This window comes from Schistocerca serialis, chromosome 2 (genome assembly GCF_023864345.2).
Source record: "Schistocerca serialis cubense isolate TAMUIC-IGC-003099 chromosome 2, iqSchSeri2.2, whole genome shotgun sequence".
NCBI classification, from domain to species: Eukaryota; Metazoa; Arthropoda; class Insecta; order Orthoptera; family Acrididae; genus Schistocerca; species Schistocerca serialis.
In genome coordinates this window covers 174,213,618-174,239,155 of record NC_064639.1, presented here as the reverse complement: position 1 = coordinate 174,239,155, position 25,538 = coordinate 174,213,618, and the positions used below count along the sequence as shown (strand labels likewise).

Here is a 25,538-nt window from a genome sequence, read left to right as displayed (position 1 = left end):
ACTAATAGTAATATTATTAATAATTAATTTAATGACAATAATTTATTTATATTTTATTAATTTGTTCTGTTCTGTACTGAGATTATACATTTTATTCTTCATTCTCATGACTGAGAAGTCTACAAACTACACTTGCAATAGCAGTAGCTATGTCTTTTCATGTCTCTTTCCTTAAAATTGGAGGCGAAATCCAATGGATCAGCAGTTATCTTGAAGAAGACTTCTTAAAAAATTGAAAATGTGATCAAGTGAAGAAGACTCATTAATTGAACTATCAAGTGAGCAAACTAAAATCGTTTTTCAGAACGCCACCACTGATCCCATTCTGAATAAATATTCTGCAAGAGAATCCAGAAGTTGCCAAATTTGCACTAAAACAGTTGATGGGCTTTTCTACAACATGAATATGTGGATGAGTCTTTTCACTTAGATAGTGATTTGAGGCTAGACTCTATGAGTTTTAATCCAGATACTGGTTTTCTTCTGGGGGAGAAACAATGTCAAAAGTCTCACTGAATTATCATTAACACTGACTACTCGAATTTGAATTTTCTTATAACTGTGACACCTAAGTGAATACAATAAAAATATTTTCTTTATAAAAAATATAAATATATTTCAATTCTTGTTGTACAGTATGAATTAAGCCTATTGACGTGTGCACATGATTTGATATGGTCTAATTGTGTGTGTTTATATTTTTTACCTGTATATTTTAGTTAGTGAGCCCATGAGCTTTTTTCCAAAAATCGGTGACCCACACAGCTAGAAAGGTAGCGAACCACTGCTCTATAGTACAGTTTAAACATAACACTGAACAACAAATTTGAAGTGAAAGTGTGTAAATTGCATGATTTTGAGTTATCTGCATTTATTTCAGTGTAAAATGATACAAAATCGTCATATTCATAGATATTTAGCTCTATTTTTTAAGTAATCTACATTTTTGTATAAATAACTCACTAACTAAATATGCATTCATGTTCCAAGATTCAGTATGACAAATTTTAAGTGAATAATAACTTGCATAATGTTATGTATTATGCATTGATAAATTTCAGTGCCATTCTGGAAGTACAAAGGTAAAATATTTAAAAATGTGAAGATAATATTATATGAATGAAAATACTTTGTAAGTCTACTTTATACCAGAACTACGTAAAGCACAAAAGAAAATATATACATTAACTGTTCACAAATGTATATAAAGGATTACAAATCTTAAATGTCCATATGTACAGTATATACAATTACATATTTTGCAACAGAGATAAATTCAGAAGACGACCGTTTTCGCTTGGCTTGACGTTTATAAACAAACTCAGGAACATCCCTTATGACAGTCCAGCAGTAATCTGCTTAAATAGTAGGGCTCCACTTTCTGGCATACCTTTTCTCAAATGTGGCAATATCTTGATGAAATCGCTCCCCATGCTCATCACTTAATGCACCACAATCTTTGGGGAAGAAGTCAAGATGACTATGTAAGAAATGCGTTTTCAATTACATGCTGCAACCAAGTTTTTCGTAAGGTGACAACATCTTATCTACAGTCTCCTTTTAATTTATTGCTCGTTTGTTCCCTAAGAATTGTAAACAGACTGTCTTACAACATTCCCATGCATGATCCTCAACACCTTGTATGATTCCATCAAAAGTATGGTCACCAAAAAGCATCTCGAATCTGTGGGCATACAAAGATGCCTTCCTTTACTTTGGCATCACTGAAGTTAGGAAACTTTTGCCTTAAGTACTTAAATGCGTCACCATCTTTGTTCATTCCCTAACAAAGTTTCTCATGGGACCCAACCTGATGTGCAAAGGTGGGAGCAGAATCTTTTTAGGGTTTACTAGGGGTTTACTCTTAATGTTCTTTATACCTGTTTGAAGAAATTTTCTGGTGGGCCATTCATGTTTACAATAATAAGACGCACAACTTGGCTAACCCATTCACAGAGAAAGAAGCAATATTTAGTATACCCTAACTGCACACCAAATAGCAGTACAACCACTTTCAAGTCAACACAAGCTTGCCATTGAGAGTCATTACACTTGATGGCTTCTAGTAAAATTTTCATGTTTTTGTATGACTCTTTTATATGCACACTTTCCCCAACTAGAACTGAAGGAAGCTCATTACCAATATGTAAACGCACTGCTTTTAAGGTCAACTTTGACAAATCAATAAAGGGTCTCCACTCATAAGGGTTGTAATTACTGATAGCCTTCATTAGACCAATTATGTCTACACATGCCACATCACTATCTTGCATGTTAAAAAAAGGAGTGAATTGTTGCTCTCTTCTGCAGTAGATTGAAACATTTACATTGCTTTCCAGAAAATTGCGTTGCTCCAGTCTTGACGCTAAAATCTCAGCCTTAGCTTTAGGGAGCTAAAAATCTCTAAAGAGATCACTTAACTAATTTTGAGACAATTTTTGTGGATCATCAGTTGATGATATATTTGGAAGAAACTCTGGATCTTGTAATGAACATGATTCAGGACATTCAGAATCCCCATCAGAAGTAATCTCGTACTCTGTTGGTGGTTCAGGTATTGGCCGTCTTCCCCATGTAAAACTGAACTTATGTCAGATGAAATGTTAGGATAGATCACTGTCCGCTTCTTCTTCTTAGATATTCCCTTCTTGATAGGAGGAACCATACAAAAGTAGCAGTCACTGACATGATTAGTTGGCTCACGCCAGACCATGGGCGCTGCAAAGGGCATTGAACGTCCTTTCCCATGCATCCAATTAATGTGGTTGCTGGCACAAGTGTTGCATATCACATTTGGAGCCCAGAGTTTATCCTGATCGCCTATTTTGCACCCAAAATAACAACTGTACGCTGTTTTAATAAATGGAGTTATTTTCTGTCTTTGTGAAGCAAATGTCACTTCACCACACACATATCAAAATGTGTCGGTGCTGTTAACACAAACTCGTGGTATTTTTGTTCACTTCAATAGCAGTCAACATGAACAACTGGTAGTTAATCTGGAAACAAATGTGCAAAAATTATTATATACATTAATAAAGCCACTGAAGTTGAAGAGAAGGGAGACAAAAAAATCATTAAAATTGGAACCAGATTGTTTATATCCAAAATAGTTCATGAAACTAAGAGCAGGGACAATAACGTAATCCATTGTTACTAGTTATTATGACTTTGACTGACCATTATAATATTTGAGTTTAAACTTAACATAAAAATCCGTATATAATTATCTCACCGTAATAAAACAGTGTAACATTAAACTCTGGAGCTAATTTTGAATTGTCTTTGTGATATACGAAATCAGCACATCATAATTGAAAGGAATTTGCTATTTTCATTCGATTTACATATTCATTGTTGCACAGTGTAATCTTCCCCCTGAGGACGTTGCAGATGGGTACAGATATCGGATAAGTTACAAGAGAATATGTTGAAAGCCAACAAAGTCGTCCCCGTCTTTCCCCCCTATGTCATTCTTGACTTTTACTTGTATATAACACGCAAGAATACCTACATCAAAAAACCAGAAGTACATATTATGAGATAAATTGCATTAAACCAGTTTTATTCAGTTTTTCGTCTCTACTGTAAAAATAGGAAATGTGGACATGATGTCTTTCTGCAGCAAGCGGTTTATCTATTGGTGACTTGAGTTCTGTAAAGTGAGCGTTGCTAGCACATTTTGCTCAAACGCAGATGTGTTTGTACACAGAATAAGAATTACTTGGAGATAACATTTATTCAATTAATATAAAATTTAAAAAAACTATCCAATTACTCTGATAAAGGAGCTAGAGATACATTATCCGATCCAGGGCCCGCTGTAGAAGCGGGCATCCCTTAAATTTGTCCGAGGAGCCAAAATTTTGGGGTACCATTTTGGCTGTAAATGTCAGAAAAATATTGATGTTATAATTATTCAGTAATAGAGTAGTATTACCGCGTACAAACATAAAATGTAAGTTGTAGTCATGTGAGTTGTTTCTGTCGCGTGGGTTACCTAAAATCATTATCATTATGACATCACTCGCTGTTGCTGCGCGATCGAGAGCGTTCGTTTAATTTTCGTCGCTCTCTGCGGCGGCGAAGTTTCTCCGCTCGCTCCGAGACGCCATTGTCGCGGTTGTGTGGCCAATTGTTACGTGGCACGAGGCAGCGAGAACGGCAGCCTTGCACCATTCACATAAGAATTCGCTGTAAGAATTAAAGGGATGTTATACGAAGCACGAGATGAACCCATCAGAGATTCAAAATAATAATATGAAACACTTTTTAAAATTGTTTTACAAACGATCAAGCGCTAAATGCACTAGATGACAGATCTGAACAACTTAGTAATCATAGTAACTATTTTCCTTTCTTATATAATATGTAGGATTTAAATACCGCATCCAAAGAAGTGCTACTAGCACACTTTAAGCATCTGCAGTGTACTTTCACTGATAGTGATTCTATTGACATACGACAGTGGTTTGAAAAGTTCTCGGAACGGAATAAAGAAAAGTACTTATGTCACTGAAACCTTTTTTACTTTTGAGTAAAGTTTCCTTGTAGATTAATATCCTTCGTCCAATGATGTTCCAGTGTCTATTCCATCTCGAAAATAAGTTTCCTCCAGGCCTCCAAAAAAGTTGTCAACTTCGGTTATCTATTCTTCGTTTGAAGTGGAAAAATTTCCGTTTTGGGAAGAGATGGAAGTCTGACGGAGCCATATCAGGTGAAAAAGGTGGGTGTGGCAACAATTCATGCCTTAATTCGCGTAATTTTGCCATGGCTACGACACATGTGTACGGGCGCGCACTGTCTTAATGGAAGATGGCTCTCTTCCTTGCTAAACCTGGCCGTTTTCCGTGTATCTTTTGTTGCAATTTGTCCTGGAGGTTAGCATAGTATTCTCCAATAATTCTTCGTTTGAAGTGGATCTTCATCCACCAAGAAAAATTTCCATATTTCGGAAGAGATGGAAGTCTGACGGAGCCATATCAGGTGAAAAAGGTGGGTGTGGCAACAATTCATACCTTAGTTCGCGTCATTTTGCCATGGCTACGAAACATGTGTGCGGGCGCGCACTGTCTTAATGGAAGATGACTATCTTCCTTGCTTAACCTGGCCTTTTTCCGTGTATCTTTTGTTGCAATTTGTCCCGGAGGTTAGCATAGTATTCTTCAGTAATTGTTTGCCCATTGGGGAGATAATCTACAAACAGAATCCCCTTCGCATCCCAGAACTGATGCCATGAACTTTCCCGCCGAAGGAAATATCTTTGCCTTCAGCATGTTTCCACTGCTTTGACTGTTGTATAGCAGTGCATCCAAGTTTCATCTCAGGTCACAAACCAGAGCAAAAAATCTTGTTCGTTTCTCCTAAAATGGGCCAAACATTGTTCCGATACGTCTATTCTCATGCGTTTTTTATCTAGCGTCTAAGAGTCGCGGCACCTATCTTGCAGATATTTTTTTCATTTCTAATTCTTCAGTTGATATGTGATGTACCCCTTCAGATGACATCTGGCAAGTGTGAGCAATTTCATGCACTTTCAATCGGCGATCCACCATGACCATTTTGTGGACTTTTGCAATGATTTCTGGATTAGTAACACATCGTGGCCAACCACTGCGCGGATCGTCATCTAAACTCTCCCGACCTAATTCAAATTCATTTGTCCACCTGGCAGCAGTTGAATATGAAGGAGCAGAGTCCCCCAGTGTATTCTGGAAATCGGCATGAATGTCCTTTGCTTTCATACCTGTCTTTACGAAGTACTTAATCACTACTTGAATCTCGACTTTTTCCATCTTCGCAAATCACCACGCGGGAACAAAACCGGAGCCACGTCACCTTCACAGCTCTCTTCCAAGAGCACTGACGTTTCACGAGTTTACGGGCAACAGTCCAATGAATATCACGTGAACAACTCGTTGCGCTAGCGCTGACCTCTCGTGATGATTCCAATAACGTTTCAGTCTACCCTCGTAAATGGCGTAAAATTAGCAGAAGAAATTTCAGCAGTATCAGCTGATTAAGTAAATTTAAAAGATGCAGTCAGAAAGTCTGCAGAACTGGAAGTAGGAGAAAACTTTTTTGTGATTATTTGATGTCACCCTGTTTTATTTTCAAAATAACATTTAAAAACGTAAAAATGACATGGATAAAAATTTTGTAGGTACAGCTATTGCTTATTTAAATTTTTACTGTTTTAATATGCATATTTAATGAATCATTTTTTTATATTTTAACAAAAGTGTAATTTATATATATACACTGAAAAGCCGAAGAAACTGTTACACGTGCCTAATATCGTGTAGGACCCCCGCGAGCCATGCTCATACAAATAATCATATCCTTCAGCATTCAGTGTTTTCTGAAGCGCAATATACGGACCGCAACCTAACCACAAAATACACCGCCATACCGTAACACCACATCCACAGTAATTCACAGATGGCATGACGCATGATTGCCAGTAACGTTCTCCAGGTATTCGCCAGACCAATACAGTGCTATCGGATTGCCACCATATAAACCGTGATTCATCACTCCAAAACATTTGTCTTCCGTCATCTAGTATCCAGTAGCGTTTCTCTTTACATCTCCTCAATCATCGCTCACCACTGACTACAGAAACAGGTGGTTTTTGGGCTCTCTAACACAGTCATTGTGCTAGATGGAATGATAGTGGAATTTTGGAACACAAGAGTGATCCTTTCCGCAGATTTCATGCAATTTGTTACAATCACCTTCTGGAATGTTCGGAGGTTCCTGTTCGTCAGCTCACTAGTTCCTTCTGGTCTTGGTTTAGCTGCGTTTATTCCTTCGCGTTTTCACATCAGAGTCTCGTCACCAACAATCGATTTGGGCAGCTTTGGAAGGGCTGAAATGCCTCTGATGGATTTGTAGCACACATGACATCGAATGACTTGTCCACGTGCGAAGGTATTCAACCGTTCCGACCGGCGCATTCAGCCTTTACTGCTTCTCTGTTAACAACACAATACTCCCCGCAGTCGTTTATGCTGGCGGATCCGCCTCTCCAGTCACTACGTGATAAATTCTGGATTACTAGGGATATCCGGATACATTCCATGAGATGTTGTACCTCATATTACTTTTAATTTTTGTGCCGATTTCAAATCCGTTTTGTTTTGTCACGTCGGGGTTTGTCGGAAATTGGGTAACCGTTATGATTATTTTAATGCAGAGACATAAATTAGCATTGTTGGAACCGCAGTGAAACCACAATTTTCATACAGTTTTTGTATACATATAAATATTTAACTGCCATCAACTACAGTCTTATTTGTACTGAATTCTCTGGAATGAATGTAGCGTTGTAACATGGTGACTGTTCATAGATTTATGTCAGAAAAATATGGAAACAGCAGTATAACGTTATGAAAACGCTTAAAGTAGTAAATTAGTTTTGCTATTTGGGGAGCAAAATAACTGATGATGGTAGAAGTAATAAGGATATAAAATGTAGACTGGCAGTGGCAAGGAAAGCGTTTTTGAAGAAGAGAAATTTGTTAACGTCCAGTATAGATTTAAGTGTCTGGAAGTCGTTTCTGAAAGTATTTGTAAGGAGTGTAGCCTTGTATGGAAGTGAAACGTGGACGATAAATAGTTTAGACAAGAAGAGAACAGAAGCTTTCGATATGTGGTGTTACAGAAGAATGCTGAAGATTAGATGGGTAGATCACATAACTAATGAGGAGGCATTGAATAGAATTGGAGAGAAGAGGAGTTTGTGGTACAACTTGACTAGAAGAAAGGATCGGTTAGTAAGGCATATTCTGAAACATCAAGGGATCACCAGTTTAGTATTGGAGAGAAGCGTGGAGCGTAAAAATTATAGAGAGAGACCAAGAGATGAATACACTAAACAGAGAAGGATGTAGGTTGCAGTAGTAACTGGGAGATGAAGAAGCTTGCACAGGATAGAGTAGCATGGAGAGCTGCATCAAACCAGTCTCTGGACCGAAGACCACAACAACAACAACAATGCGTCTATATCGGAGGATTTTTCTGCTACATGAAAGAGACGCATGAAGACGTGTCACCGCGTCTTGAAAACGTACGCTGTCGTAGTGCAACTAGCGTATAACTGATCGTTTGAAAGTGATCACAATGCTCGTGGAAAGGCATATACTCTTGTTTTATCTCCAAGTTGGACAGCAGAGGTAGAAAGCATCTCTGCGTAACGAATAAAGGGCCGATGAAAGATATCACGTAGTCAGAAAATGAAGCTGTATTTAGAACTTCGTTGGTAGAGCGTGGTGAATTTGTCATGCCACTGCTTGATATGAAGCTGGAACTCATCAAGAATCTCGAAAAAGTACTAGGCAAATAGTAGGCAGGTACTTTTCTGTACCAATGCAACAAGCTTTTATAGTTGGGTTATGCGAAAGTCAAACAGGGTGTGTTCATGAGTCCGAAAATAAAGAAGATTATTACTGATAGTCACTTTCACGACTTACTGAGCGGTGGTGAAAGGCACGGATGGGTGGCATTCAAAAAACTGTTGGAAACTCTAAATCAGCTGGCAATGCAAATTTTGTGCAGACGTGTATTAGTGTCGATAGACAGATGCTAACATGTCCGTCGAAATTCAGCTTCTCGACCCGCTTCTTCTCCGAGTGCACAGATTTGGTCAGCGAGTAACGTACACTGAGGTGAGAAAAGTAATGGGAAAGTGATATCCTCATATACAGATGGCAGCTGTGTTGTGTATACAAGGTAAAAAATGGCAGTGCATTGGTGGAGCTGTCTTTTGTACTCAGATGGTTCACATGAAAAGGTTTCCGACGTGATTATGGCGGTACGATTGGACGTAACAGACTTTGAATGCAGAACGATAGTTGGAGCAAGACGCATGGGACATTCAATTTCAGGAATCGTTAGGGAATATAATGTTCCGAGATCCACAATATCGAGAATATCAAATTTCATGCATTTCACACTTAAGGACCGAAAGCAATGGCGTTTGGCTAGAGTTGTCAGTGCTAACAGATTAGCAATACTGCATGAAATAACTGCAGAAAACAATATGGGACGTAATACGAACTTATCCATTAGAACAATACAGCGAAATGTGGCGTTAATGGCCTGCGGCAGCAGACGATCGACGGGAGTGCCTTTGCTAACAGCACGACATGACGTTGCCTGCAGCACCTCTCCTGGGCTCGTGACCACATCTCTAGGACCCCAGACGACTAGAAAACCGTGGCCTTATCAGATCAGTCCCGATTTCAGCTGATACAAGCTCATATTAGTGATCGAGTGTGGCGCAGACCCAACTGGACCATTCGAGCGAATGATTTGGTTACTCATATAGTCCAACATTAATCCCACTGAACTTTATGGGACGTAATCGAGAAGTCACTTTGCCCACAAAATTCTGTACCGGCAACACTTTTGCAGTTATGGATGATTATAGAGACAACAGGGATCAATATTTCTGCAGGGAACTTCCAACTTGTTGAGGCCATGCCACGTCGAATTGCTGCACTACGTGGTGCAGAAGGAGATGCGACACCATAGTAGGAGGTACCCCATGAGTTTTGTGGCCTCAGTGCATAATACTCAGCATGATGGCGAACAATGTACTCAGTTTCGTTACACAAAACTTTCCTTTATTTTACGTATACATTTTTGTAAATATCCGTATTTCACTGTGGTAGACATGCAGTTTGCGGCAGGATGTCAAATACTTATTCCATCGACACAGACACTTCCCCTGTTCACGAATACAGGATGCTACTTTTTTTTAATTTTTATATCAGATTTTTTTGGTGGCTTGTTGTGTTTTCAGTTATGAAGCTGATAGCTTTTATTTCAGATGGGCTACGCGAAGCTGGGTCAGTGGGGCACCGGTCTGCACCTCCGCCAGTTCTCCAGAGCCTACGTCTTCCAGGACGACAACGGCAGCAAGTTGGTCTTCACCAGCGTCGACGCCGCTATGATCGGCAACGGACTCCGCAGAGACGTGAGTAAATCCCGTTACCGCTGCATCACTTTCCTCAACGGCCTGAAAAATACTGAGGCCATCCATGAGGAACGCTATTTGATCAAACGTATCGACATATTAGTAATGGAAATTATTATGGGTTGCGTCCAACAAGCCTGCAAATTGCGCCCGGTAGCACGCCGCTGTCAGCATTCGACGAGGGCGATATCTTCACATCGAATCCGCATGGCGGTTTAACGACAAGGACTAGTGTGCCAGCGTCCGTGGATATGGTTTTCAGTTCGTTTCCTACATCTGATTAGGTGAGTACCTAGGTGATACATACGCCCGACCTCAGTAACCCGAATCGCAAGCATTTACAAAGCGTTCTCACACTTCCATATGGGATAACACTAGATGCACGCAGATGGGATATATTATTTCCTGGGGAGGTGATAGGGAGGGCACCCGGGCCCACTATACCACTAACGCTGCCAAATTCACGCTCAATCCATAAAGACTCTGTATAAGGGCAGGAAAAAGAAGAAATGAGTCGTGTCTGTCCTTCCCTGTACGATGGCTTGAACTCTGCTGGGGACGCTTCCAGTGAGGTGCCTGAATGTCTGTGAAGAAATGGTAGCTCATTCTTCATCAAGAGAAGGTACTGTTGTTGGATGCTAGGGTTTGTAGCGAAGTCAAAGCTCCAACTCATAGCAAAGGCGTTCCACTGCATTTAGGTCACGACACTGTGCAGGCCAGTCGATTCTGGGAATATTGTTGTCCGTAAACCATTGCCTCAGCGTGCATTGTCCGTGTATACAGTCACTGAAGTAAAAGGCTCCGAAATATTTAACGAGATATGGGAGAAATACCAGGAACACCATTCTAGGCCAGTTGTCTGTCGAGGGGGAGCATTCATTGCAGTCGACAAAAATATTGTTTCTATTGAGTGTGAAAATGTTCAGAAAATGGCTCTGAGCACTATGGGACTTAACATTTGAGGTCATCAGCCCCCTAGAACTTAGAACTACTTAAACCTAACTAACCTAAGGACATCACACACATCCATGCCCGAGGCGACCGTAGCGGTCGCGCGCTTCCAGACTGAAGCGCCTAGAACCGCTCGGCCACTTCGGCCGGCCCGTGTGAAAATGTGTCTAACTGTGAAGTTACCTGGACATTAGTAGCTGGCCTAGGTGAACTCACTTGAATCAACGGTTGTTTTTACAGGTCATCCGATTCCGCCGTGTAAGTTGCAGAATCGTATAAAGAAAGTTACACGTTAATACCTCCATCATCCACTATTAGTTCGAGGCTACTTTAACTTACAGAGTATAAACTGGGATTCGTTTCAGGTCGTACAGACAGACAGTCCAGGCAAAAAGTTCTAAACACGTTTTGAGAACACTGTCGTGAGCAGGTATTTCGACAACCCATACACAATGGAAATATTTTAAACCTTTTAGCTACATGCAGACCTGACCTTATCGACCGTTTCAGTACAGGGACAGGGATTAGTGACAATGATGTCTTCATGATTTCGATGGTTACTAAAGTTAATAAACCCATGAAGAAGTCTAGGAGAGTATTTCTGCTGGAAAGAGCAAACAAGCACTTTTTAGCATCCTTCTTCGACAGTGAATGGATATCATTTAGTTCTGATATACGCACATAGAGGAATTATGGGCGATGTTTTACGTGACTGTAAACAACGCTCTGGAGACGTATGTACCAAGTAAGAGGAATAAGGATGGAAAGGACCCATCCTGGTTTAATTATTATGAAAACTCTGAGGGAGTAGATATTTTTGCAATTCTGGTTCAAAGAAGAACACGCAGATATTGACTGGCGAAAGTTAGTATTAAGACCAATGCGCGAAGCATAGAACTTCAGTTGTCATACCTCAGCAAAGAATATTGCCGGGAATCCGAAAAAGTTTTGCTCGTACCTAAAATCACTAAGTGGGTCAGACGCCTCTACCACGTCACTCGTCGACCAGGCTGATGCGGCAACAGAAGAAAGGAAATCGGAAGCTAAAGTTTTAAATTTCACGTTTAAGAGATCATTCACACAGTGGGATTGTACGGACAATCATCGCTTGACCGCCCCACAAACTCCCGTAAAGAGGACATAGCAATAGGCATCCCTGACGTTGAGAAGCAACTGAAAGAACAGAAAAAATAAATCGCATTGTCGAGACGTAATCCCCTTCGGTTTTGCAGAGAGTACTGTGGGTTACTCAGCTTCAGTTTTCGCGAACCACTCGCCCAGAGTTAAGTGCCAAGCGACTGGAAAAAGTGTGTAAGAAGAGTAAAAGAACAATCTCTCACAAACAGCTGACCCTTATCCTTAACATCGGTATGCCGCGGAATTTTTGAACGTGTTCTCAGATCGAATACAATAAATTTTCTTGTGACAGGAAAGTTTCTCACCACATATCACAACAGATTTAGAGAGCATCCCCATGAGAAACTCAACTAGCCCATTCCTCACACGATATCCAACGAACCAACGTCTTGCGTCTGACTCCGGAGCTTTCCTTATAGAATCTGAGTACTGGTTTTACGCTTCGTAGGGTTGTACGCCAAAAACTTTAACATCTGACATTCCTATAGGTGACGTCAAACCCTGCCATTTATAGTGTTTTCTGAAGCAGATGACGATTTCGAAGGCCCCGCTGGACAATATCCAGAACAGCCAGCTGCCCAATGGCTACATGAGGATGCAGTTCCCTTTACAGCTCGTCCAGTATCTACACTGGACAACACGATGGACGCTATCAGTTACTCGTTAGCCGTCGTTTGAGGTGAATCTCAAATCCTTGCAGAATAAGAGAAAATGGAGTCGTCAGAATAGGATTTCTCCAGCTTATCCAATGTGAAAAATAAGCGAGAGTAGGGCTGCTATTCACTTCAGGAATTCAAAAACTTTCACTGCAAAAGGTGACATGTCTCACTTGCTTCTGATGTTTCAAATGTAGCTGATCCCCCTCTAACAGAAACTTCTGGTTCCGCTGTCAAGAAACAAAACATTATCAACACTCCAGCCGCGGGATCTGTAGCTGCTCAGCAGTCTAGAAACTTGCGCAAACGTACTGATAGTGGGCCGTACGTTGTTTATATGGCAAGTCTAGATAAAGAAAGAGGCCGTCTGCACCCTGCCGTACGGCTGTAGGGCAACCCTTGCATTTTTTCTTACCAAACCTCAAGAATGCTATAATGAAAATCTCTTTTGCTGAAAAAAACAAAGCGAAGACCGAATTGAAAACGCCAGACAAGGCCAATTTCTTGGTCAACAGTGAAGTATTAAAGTCCAAAAATATAGGAGCTTACTTTCCTTCTTTCTTTGTTTCGTCATAAGAAAAACAGATACAGATCTTGAACAGGCGGAGATCCGGAAGTCATGCAACCTGTCTTCTCTGCTATAGGTGTTCGGAGGTTTACGAAGGGATATGATAAAGAGGGAAGTGTCGAACTGAAGACCTGCTTGTTAATCTTCACCTCTCAGACTGTAAAGGAAACTGTGTCTATCCATCGGACTAGACGTCCGGTAGACCCTTATGTGCCAACTGTCAGGCAGCACGTTAATTAAAAATTTTTCTTTCACAAATTCAGTCTTGATCACACCAAATATGCTTCAAGAACATAGGTGACCGGTTTCGGTCATATCACATGACCATCATCAGACCTGTAATTTAATTTAGAAAGTAATAGAAACCTTACTAGATTGACAATAAAATATGACAAAATGCTTATGAGGATAAAATACAATAAGACTTGTTATACCAATGGCAACCTTCGAAGATGGTAGGTGGAGCACTCTTCTCAGCTGCTCTGATATCAACTGGTCCGAAATTAGAGAAGCTTTTAAGGAGAAAGGTCTTTTAAATGTCGAAATGTACAATTTATATTTGTTGTTAAGTAATGAACTTTCGCCTTTAATTTTTTCCACGTTTTTGGGGAGCACTGACGAGAATATCGATTGTTTACGTAAAAAAATTGTTAAGGGACACCAAAGAAAAATTGACTCTCTCATGAGCCAACAACAAAATCAGCCTTCAGAAAAAATTAACGATGTGCATCAATTTTTTCAAAGGAAAATAAATCTTACAGACATACAGTTTATGACATCCGAAATATCTCTATTAGACAAAGGCGTGAAATATAATTTAATACCGCCATTAAATAATAATAATGTTAAGCATATAATTGCTGATGTCATAGCTACGAGTAAAATATTAAAGATAAATAAATCTGACGCATGCAAGATAGCCCTAAAAACCAAAGATCTGTTATCAAAGAGAAGAATAAATTACGAGGAGAAACCGAAAATAAAATACTTAGAAATAATAACAATATATCGCTTGTTGCAAATGCTATTCTGGTGTAAGCCGATAAAAGGAATACACTTGTTCTCATTAAAGAAGAAAATTATATTTTTAAAACACTTTCGTTTTTTAGCGAAAATGAAATCTCGCAAATAACTAAAGATCCCATCCCTAAGTTCGAGATGAAGATAAAAAATTAGTAGAAAACAATAACCATCTATTGACCTCTGGGGAAAAAAATTCTATAAAGATAATGTATCCCCAACTACCAAAATTAAGGTCCCAGATCAAGTTGCACAAAGAAGAGAATTCGGTACGACCCAGAGTTGTCCATCATATAAATTGAATATGAAACTTAATGAAATCTTGAAAGCATTTTACATATATGAAGATAAGTTTACCATAAAAAATAGCTATGAACTAGCTCGACAAATCCATAATATAGAGATTCCGGCTAATGCTAATTTTGCCTCATTGGAAATTAAAAAATCTATACACAAATATACCTATGAGTGAGATAATCAATATAATTATAGATAATTTATTACAACATAAGGTTATGACTAATGACAAAATAATTGAATTTATAGAATTACTTGAATGTACCCTTAATTGCAATTATTTCTCCTATAATACTAAAATCTACTATCAAAAAGATGGCTTAGCGATAGGTAATTCTTTAGCTGGCGCAGCACTACATTGAAATAATTTTTTTAAATTATCCAGACATTGCAAACAAAATTATGTATTATATACGGTACACAGATGATACTTTAATACTTTATAATGGTCCAAAAGATGAAATCAGTAGGTTTACTACAAAATTGGGCTCTGTACATCCAAAACTACAATTTACAGTTGAACATGAAAATCAAAAACGTATTAACTACCTTGATCTCGTTATATCCAATAACGAAGGCAAACATAGCTTTGCCACATACTGAAAACCTACAACTACTGATGTTATTGTTAATGTTAGGTCATTTTTAAGTCAATGATCCTCCGGATGCTAAAATTAACCCTTGAAGAAAATGAGATTAAAAAAGATACAACTATTCTAAAACAGATTGCGAAGACCAATTCTTTTGATACACGTCAAGTTGACATTATGTTTAATAAAATTCTACAACCACAAAGTACACCACTAATAGGAGCTCACAAATACACAAAAATGACGTACATGGGTAACATATCAGATAGGATCAGTAATTTATTTAAGAACTTTGAAATAACAGTAGCATTTGAAACTAACAATACTTTGCAAAATAAATTAAGACATACTGTAGGTAATGATAACGATAGATTTCTTAGATCAGGGGTTTTACAAGATCCAATGTGGTGATTGTAGGAAAATATACATTGGCCAAACAGGCCGGAGCTTTACTACACGATACAAAGAACATACATAAGGTACCGAACGAACAAAATCAGTCTTCAGCCATCACATAACTTTTAATAAGCATGCTGAAGGGACAGTACAACAGAATTTGCAAGTCCTTCATTACGCTAATAAAGGCTTATTATTAAATATTTTGGAGGAGATCGAGATATATGCCCATTATAGAGATGAACCGTCAGTGCTTCTCAATGAACAGTTGGATTTTCTTGAAAAACATTTTTATGATCTCTTTGACGAAATTCTATGAACACGTATGTACTCTTTTCTCAGAAAATCATAGGACCCATTTCTATCCATTCAGAAATGTACCTTAGAACAGTATATAAATATTTATATCACAATCTTCAACTTGCAACTAGAAATATTACGAAATATAACTCCATTTTTAATAAATCAATTTTATGACATTTTTTTAAAAAAATATATGTAATATCATACCACTCTGCAGCTGATCATTCCATTATTACACATATCTCCGGTGCAAAATAATGTTAATATAAGACAGACAGACTGAATCTAGCATAGGTGTATACCTGCAGTCAGGTCACAACTCACATATCGATATGATGCCACAATGCCAAAGACCTTCACACCATCATTGACTTTGAAACCATTGTGGTAGTACCACCTTAGCCCATAGAGTGCACACATCATCTGTACAGTTATTTTTAAAGCTTTTAATTGATATTTTATACAATATTTAAGTAGTTCCATGGTTGTAAAGAGATAATTTTATACATAACTATTTTTATGTTATTATTGTACTTTGTTGTTTTACATTTTGACGATTATGTGAACCCGTTTCACACTCATTGGTTGAAGTGAGGTAGAGGGAGAAGAGGCAGGCGGAGCATCTTCGTATTTAAGCGTATGCCCGTCACTTTGTGGTATTTAACTAATTTGTAAATGAAAATGGTAATCTTATTTTATTATAATGAGTAATTACTAAATAATTTTTCTTTCGGCTAAAGATTTGGTCAAGTTGCTAAAGAACTCCAAGTTAACGTTGTGTTAAAGTGTTGTCTGTAAGTTGTGTAAGTGTCACTAAATCACAGTTCATACAACAGATTCTGTACAACTATTGATTATGATGGAAACAGTTATCTTCAGCAAAATGATCATTAAAACCACCGAATATCAGTCACGCACAACACTGACGTATGTTACCTGAAACAATATTCTTCGCAACTCGTGCGTAATTAATTTCGGCTCCATACATCAGCTAGAAAAGTTGTTATAACGATCGTGCTAAGAGCACTGTCTTTAAAGAACCAACCTGATTCGAATTATTTTCATTAAAATGAGTTCGGGACCACCGGTGCACATTTATTTTTACACATTTGTATTACGTTCGGCATTTATGTCTGCAGAGTTGCGTAATTTGAATTTGCCGCTGAGTTAATTGTTAAGATGGCGGCAGACAATTGATAGAGACTTTCTATTGTTAGAGCAAACAGGATAAGTACTTGAAATGCTTATTAAACTTTACTTTCGTATTGTGCACTATTTAGACTTCATCAAGCAAACATGCGATTTTTTTTAAAGAAAACACAGACAAAAAACGCGTTACAAATCGCTATCATCAATGGCTGCGCTCCTTGCAGCGGAAAGAAATAATTAACACAGATAATGCTTACTGAGAGAGGAATTCAAGTTACAAATAATTATTCACTCATATTTATAATAATAATGAACTCTATTCTCAAGTAATAATTAACAAATAATTACAATTTCTTAACAGATCGCAGTTTGATACGCGTCCGCAACCTACAAAAGCCAACCAACAAAAGGTAAAAACAAGGAAGACAACCGCAGATCATAAAAGGAATTTACAATTATCATTGTCTTTGTATAATACACATCGATATGTCCAATTACATCATAAAATATTACATAAATAATTAATATTTATTATCGCTTTCACTGTTTTCTCGTATGTTGAATAGATAATGTGTATAATTGTTAGAGGCATAATTTCCTCTCGTCGCACTGTAGCTAAAATTTATCTCGTGGATGTTACAACTTGCTGGCACCAGTTGACATCACAGTAGCTGAGAGGTGTGCTCCAGCTACCATCTTCGAATATTGCCATGGGTATAACAAGTCTTATTGTATTTTATCCTTATAAGCATTTTGTCGTATTTTATTGTCAGTCTAGTAAGGTTTCTATTACTTTCTAAATTAATTTACAGGTCTGATGATGGTCATGTGATATGACCGAATCCGGTCACCTATGTTCTTGAAGCATACGTGGTGTGATCAAGACTGAATTTTTGAAAGCAAAATTTTTTAAAATTTTTGATCACTGTTCAAAAACGTTTATTAAAAAGGCACTTTAACTGCCTTATTATCGCCACATCAGTAAACAATGTTGGTTCCACATGAGATGCGAGAAAGGTAGTGCGACTCATTCTTGTGGATTCTGGGCCTCCCCTACTGCTATACAGGGCGGAATATTCAGCGCATCCCTGAAATCAATGTTATTGAATGTAGCTAGTTCCTGAGCTCGTCACCACGTATGGTATTCAAGGCAGGACCGATGTATGAATGTATGTGTGTCCCCCACAGTGGGCATATATAGCGCATTTCAGAAGTAATGGTCAATAATTCACACATGGAAAATACAGGCCAAAAGTAGCTAAAAAGCTCCAATAGACATGGGTTCGCAAATCAACTATTGTATCGCATTAATTCAAGTTGGGAGCCAACTGTAAACGTCCCTGGATACGGCGGCATTTACGTTGGTATCTTCAAGGTTTGGGATCGACTATACGCTTGTCTCCGCATGCACAACTACTTCTCTTTACTCCTCCGTGCACTGGGCTGCACCAGCCTCATAATCAATTACGAAAGTGAAGGCGCAGTGGACAGAGGTTACACCAATGAAGAGTTCGCTGATATGCGCTTCATGTATGGCGAAGCGAATGGCAGTACCCTTGAGGCAGCACAGCTGTCCTCAGGCAGCCCGACAAGCGTACATTTAGCCGGGTACATCAGCGCCTTGGTGAAACAGGGAGTTTCGCACACCACGTACGAGAATGTCGACACAAATCCAAAACACTCGATGCTGAAGAAAGGGTATTACGCGTTGTACACGAACGTTTGAGTACTTGAACAAGGAGGATTGATATCCAAGAGCTTGTTTTGAGTCATAACAGCGTGTGGTGCATTTTGCATCGGCAAGTATGTGCATATCATCTCCAGCGAGTACAAGCCCTCAACAACACAGACTTGCCTCCTAGAGAGAATTTTTGCCAGTGGTTGCAAAAATAGAGCTCCTTGAATCCCTTGTTTGTAAGCAGTATTCCGTTCACGGATGAGACTGGATTTACGCGTTGCGTTATTTTTAACTACCATAACTCCCACATTTGGGACGGCGTCAATGCTAATGCTACACGGGTGATGACCGATGACCGTAGCAGTCTGGTCCCTTTAACCCCACAAACCAACCAACCAACCTACTACACGGGTGACACGTCATCAGAAGCGTTATTCATCGAACGTCTGGGCAGGACTGCTCGGAGACCGCATTATTGGACCACACTTCCTGCCACAGAGACTAACAGGACACCAGTAAATGCGGTTTCTGCGGTCTGGACTTTCAGATGTACATGATGATGTCCCACTGAACCAACGCCCGAGCATGTGGTTCATGCTTGACGGTGCTCCAGCATAATTTCATTTAACTCGGACATATGGTCAACATTGGATAGGTAGAAGAGGGCCTGTGCCATGGTCTCCAAGGTCTTCCGATTTAAATCCCATGGATTTTTGTGTGTGTGGTCATGTCAAAAGCTTGGTCTACGCTACCGACGCCAAGTTTCTTGAGGAATTACGTTCGCTGATCTAAGCAGCCTTCCAGCATTTACAGAATTCCCTAGGACTGCCTTAGAAGATTCGCAACCCATTTCAGAGAAGAGTTTAATGTCGCATCAGAAGCATGGATGACATTTCGAGCACCTACTTTAACACTGAGAGATGCCATGTGTTTCTATGCACTGACGAACTGCAACAGAAAATATGTTGTATCTCGACAGCGCTTTATTTGTGTACCTTATTTATCGGAGATACTTAGCTACTTTTGGTCTGTACTTTCCATGTGTGAATTATTGACCATCACTTCTGAAACACCCTGTATATGCCCACTGTTGGGTGCAACACCCATCCACTGACCGGTCCTGCTTTGAGTGTGATGGTGATGAGCCCAGCAGCTAGCTACGTTCAATAAGTCTGATTTCGGGGATGAGCTGAACTTTCCTCGTGTGCCAATCTACGCCGCTGTCAATGCGCCGGTCCTTGCTGCTCTGCCAAATTTGAGCACCCCACATTTTCAAAACACAGCTTTTCCCGACGATGCCAGCAACAGGCATGCTCGTTCAACAGCACGGAGATAGGGACGAAACTCAGTTGTGGATGTGCCTCAACAGACGAACATCGCTCACGAAGCTACGCAGTAATGGACGTGAGTCTCCTCAGTCCCACACCCTGCTTCGCCCCACGCAACATACAGTCATACCGATAAGACAGAGTCCCTATTAGCCTATTGCTCACAGGTTAGCAAATCCACAAGTAAAAAATCAACGACAGGCTCCAGTTCTCGCTGAAATAATCGATAAGGCAAAAAATGTAATAGGGATTATCGTTCATAATACGCGACAAAACATTGTTATGAACGGTACCGATTTCCGGCACTTCGCAACAGGCACGTTTCATTCTCTTTCTGCCTAAATTATGAACCCTAGATCAGCCAACTCGAACAGGGAAAGCTTGGAAAAGGATTATTCATTAGTTATCCTCATGTTGTCCAGTTATGCGGAACAATATTCAAGCTACAGGAAACTGTTCCTACAAAAGTTTTTCATAATGTGGAAGGACGGTCATGATGGGAAGAATGGCGTTACTATAACGGTAAAAAGTTCGTTGCCTCATCAGCCGTGCTCGATCAACGTAAGGACAACTACATCAAATTAGTTGCTGCACACATACAATCTGCTCATTTCGATATATAAAGCTCCACAGTGCAGTATCGTAGAAGATGACTGTATGTACTTAATAAACCAGCCTCGACCTCCATTTATAGTAGGTGGATACTTGAAGTCCCATGATGTAGGATTAGGAGGAGACATGACAAACAGAAAGGGCAGGGTTTTGATGAATGTTACTGAAAAGAATAGCCCACTGATAGTCAATAACGGAGCTTCTGCTACTGTATTTTCTCCAATAGCTGTAATGCTTTGCACCCCTTTCTGATTGCCATGCTGAAACAGATACATTAGGATCATATCATCTCCCTAAAGAGCTCCACAACAATATATTTATACGACAGAAATATTTTACGCTAATAGTAAGTCGAAAATGGCGGAACCCAACTGAGACAAATATAAAGGCACAGTTCCGGGACATCCGACAATATATGACGTGCCTTATGAGAACAGGAAGCATACCAGACTTTAACCAATGCTAAAAAGAGGGTGAAAAGTAAATATTCATATTAATAAATTCCTGAAAAAAAAACAGAGTAGAATGATTTTATTAAATTTTGCTCTCCGCTTAATAAGGCAACCACTACGACATTTGATATAAAACGATGGTTTTTAGAAAAGCTGGATGGTTTCCTCTCTTCCTGCTACCACTTCCTGGTTAAAAGAACCTATCGATACGCTCGCTCCTCCAACGGTCCCATTCTTAAATCATCCTTCTCGTGTTGAAGATACATCATATCCTTTCACCCATCCTCTCAAGAACTCGATGGAACTTTTAAATCATCAAGTTAACTGCTGTCCTGATATTGATTTTATTCATTACTCTGTGCTTGTCCATTAAAGTGAAATGTCTGATCTTGTACTTTTTAATCGGTTTCAAAAAATGTTCAAATGTTTGTGAATTCGTGAGAGACCCAACTGCTTAGGTCATCGGTCCCTAGGCTTACACACTACTTAAACTAACTTACTCTAAGAACGACACACATACCCATGCCCGAGGAGGGACCCGAACCTCCGGCGGGAGGGGCCGCACAGTCCGTAACATGACGCCTCAAACCGCGTGGGCTTAATCGGTTTATGGATGTCCATCTTATTCTATGTTCGGTGGACTTTAGCTGATGATATATATGAGAAAAAGTACCACCACAACTGTATCTTGAGAATGTCTCTATCCTATCACATGACTAGTTTCGGCGGCACATTACCACCATCCACATGCCCCACCACTGCCAAAAGAACATGTGATTTCCTAGATGCATTTACTGAGGGATCCTTATTACTAGCACACGTTGGCTAGCTTTCATCAGGAGTCTATATTCGATACCGTGTTGTCTCCAACGCCGCCTCACTGGAACCAAAACGTTGAATCTGAATATGTTCCCTATAAATTGAGGGGTAGACAATCCATTTGTTGTGGGTGCATTGCCACTGTGGCATCCGATATAATGAGGAAATTAATATATTAACAAAGCAAGCTGCATCAATAGGCGCTAACCTCGATCTTAAATTACTCTATAGAGACTACCTACGTGAGGGCAAGAGCCACGGAAAACATTTGTGGCAAGAGAAGTGGAACGTGTATCAACAAACGCATGGCGGTTATTATGCGGTGTTAAAAAGTCGAATTAGTGCATAGCCGTGGTTTACGAGGACACGTCTGCATCAGTCAACGATTTCTACCAAAATTCCACTCCGTTCAACTACACTTGTCTCCCTCTACGTCTACATCGAATCAAAATACACAACTGTCCGGGTTGTACGATTATGAATAGAAACCTGATGTAAATCACACCTTGTTTTCGTGTCCCATGCTCGACTATGAAGTGTTGGACATTTAGAAGATATTGCTGAGTATGGGATACCACCTCTGTCAATTAGCTCTTTATATATTGTTTACTAAGGACATTCGCCTTTATAAAGTGACTGTTAATTTTCTTAAGAATACTGCAAACGTCTGTACGCTTTAATTGTACCTTATTTCATTTTTACATCTTCCTTATGCTGGAATTTCAGAAATGGCGTAAGCTGATAAATCTAATTGTCCAATTTACTTCTCAATATGTTTGTTTACTATGAACGGTGGACTTATCTTAGAAGCTAGATAAAGGACAGGCAAACCTACATTTCTAGCATTTGTAGACTTAGAGAAAGCGTTTGATAATGTTGACTGAAATACTCTCTTTCAAATTCTAAAGGTGGCAGGGGTAAAATACAGGGAGCGAAAGGCTATTTACAATTTGTACAGAAACCAGATGGCAGTTATAAGAGTCGAGGGGCATGAAAGGGAAGCAGTGGTTGGGAAGGGAGTGAGACAGGGTTGAAGCCTCTCCCCGATCTTATTCAATCTTTATATTGAGCAAGCAGTGAAGGAAACAAAAGAAAAGTTCGGAGTAGGTATTAAAATCCATGGAGAGAGGTTTGCCGATGACATTCTAATTCTGTTAGAGACAGCAAAGGACTTGGAAGAGCAGTTGAACGGATTGGACAGTATCTTGAAAGGAGGGTATAAGATGAACATCAACAAAATCAAAACGAGGATAATGGAATGTAGTCGAATTAAGTCGGGTGATGCTGAGGGAATTAAATTATGAAATGAGACACTTAAAGTAGTAAAGGAGTTTTGCTATTTGGGAAGCAAAATAACTGATGATGGTCGAAGTAGAGAGCATATAAAATGTAGACTGGCAATGGCACGGAAAGCGTTTCTGAAGAAGAGATATTTGTTAACATCGAGTATAGATTTAAGTGTCAGGAAGTCGTTTCTGAAAGTATTTGTATGGAGTGTAGCCATGTATGGAAGTGAAGCATGGACGATAATAGTTTAGACAAGAAGAGAATAGAAGCTTTCGAAATGTGGTGCTACAGAAGAATGCTGAAGATTAGATGGGTAGATCACATAACTAATGAGGAGGTATTGCACAGAATTGGGGAGAAGAGGAGTTTGTGGCACAACTTGACTAGAAGAAGGGATTGGTTGGTAGGACATGTTCTGAGGCATCAAGGGATCACCAATTTGGTACTGGAGGACAGCGTGGAGGGTAAAAATCGTAGAGGGAGACCAAGAGATGAATACACTAAGCAGATTCAGAAGGATGTAGGCTGCAGTAGGTACTGGGGATGAAGAAACTTGCACAGGATAGAGTAGCATGGAGAGCTGCATCAAACCAGTCTCAGGACTGAAGACCACAACAACAACAACAACATTACATCAGTAAGGCCTTACTGAATGTGTGGGGAGGTTGCGCCTGCCAAGGGCCATGCATAAAATGAGCGCAAAACTGGCGAGAAAATAAATAAAGACAGTACGTGAGCGTTCCTATGTTTTGTCTAAAGACAGTACGTGAGCGTTCTTATGTTTTGTCTATGAGACGGAGCCTTTCCTTCGTCCGGCGACTGCAAACACACGTTTTTCAAATGGTTCAAATGGCTCTGAGCACTATGGGACTTAACATCTATGGGCATCAGTCCCATAGAACTTAGAACTACTTAAACCTAACTAACCTAAGGACAGCACACATCACCCAGTCATCACGAGGCAGAGAAAATCCCTGACCCCGCCGGGAATCGAACCCGGGAACGCGGGCGCGGGAAGCAAGAACGCTACCACATGACCACACGCATTTTTGTTACAGAGTCAGTTCCACATTGTAATTTCGTCCCACTGGCATCATAAAGAAACAATTACTGCCAGCTAGATGACGTTTCTACTAACCAGCAGATATCTACCGCTAGCACGGTTTTAACGGGCAAAAGTGTAGTCGCCTAGACAGCAGACACATGTTGTACAATGAGGTTCTTGCTGCTACTTCTCAACAATATCATACTAATTTCAGCAGGTGATGAAGAAAATATGCAATTTGACCGAAAGCATCCCATTATTGTCGATTTCTACTGACTAACAATTGGAATTAGAGGCAACGTGGAGGTGGTTTACAATGTATTCAGTGACATCAAGAAGAAGAGGATGATAGACGATTAGAATGTTTTTTTTCCTAGTTGCAAATCATCTTTTCATAGCATTAATGCTGTTTACTGATGAAGCCATATCCACAGCTGACGGTATCATTAACACTCGCTGCTCTCATCGGTCTTACGACGAAAACCCAGGTACCTTTGTGCAGACACATTTAAAACACACTTCTCTAGGTGTGTGATGTAATACGATAATGATTATTTGGGTCTGTTGTGTTAATGCAACTTCTTATACGGCCCCGAATTTGAGACATCCGCGAAAGCGAGCTTTCAGCTTTATTAAAAGAGTTTCCTTGCAGAATGATGGCGCCCCTGCATATTCTACTCGTCTGGTGACACATTATCTAAACTTAAAGGTCCCCGGAGGATGGATCGGGAACTATATTCACGCTTATTAGCCAACGTAACCGGATCTTGCGCCTTGCTGTGGGGATACTCTTCACAGACAAAGTATAAAATAGTTTCCGTTCTAAGGCCGCACAGTACAGAATCGGAATTTCAATCAGGCAAAATCACTGTGAGCACTGATGCAATCATACCGCCGACGCACCTGCTTCAAGATCCCCTTGTAGTAATGTATTGTGTCCCGCTGCGTGAAGATGACCATTACTGACTGCTGCACATCCTCGTCCGACAGGGAACATCGACCATTCAAAGCGTGGGAAGATATCAGACTACAGGGCGGTCGCTCGACTGTCTGTTACTTGAGCTGACGTGAGCGTTTGTAACGCCGGAAATGCATATCCTCCTATTTGCATCTATTCTACTATAAAATTTTTCCTTATTTTGTTACCTGAAGATAAATTTCTGTGTCTTTATATATTGTAATTGTTTTACATTTTGTGTATATATATATTTTTGCATTTATGTCGAGATATAATTGGTTTTGTTTTGTAAATATTATTTGTATTTTTA

General features: G+C 39.7%; 1 protein-coding gene across 1 annotated transcript in view; it reads left to right on the top strand.

Annotated features, from left to right (window-relative positions):
* Positions 1–9,835: 9,835 nt before the first annotated feature.
* LOC126455831 (neutral ceramidase-like) overlaps positions 9,836–25,538 on the top strand; it is a 205,711-nt gene continuing 190,008 nt past the window's right edge. Inside the window, exon 1 of the mRNA XM_050091593.1 lies at positions 9,836–9,982. Coding sequence (XP_049947550.1) covers positions 9,836–9,982 — 147 coding nt within the window. The remainder of the gene's footprint in view (positions 9,983–25,538) is intronic.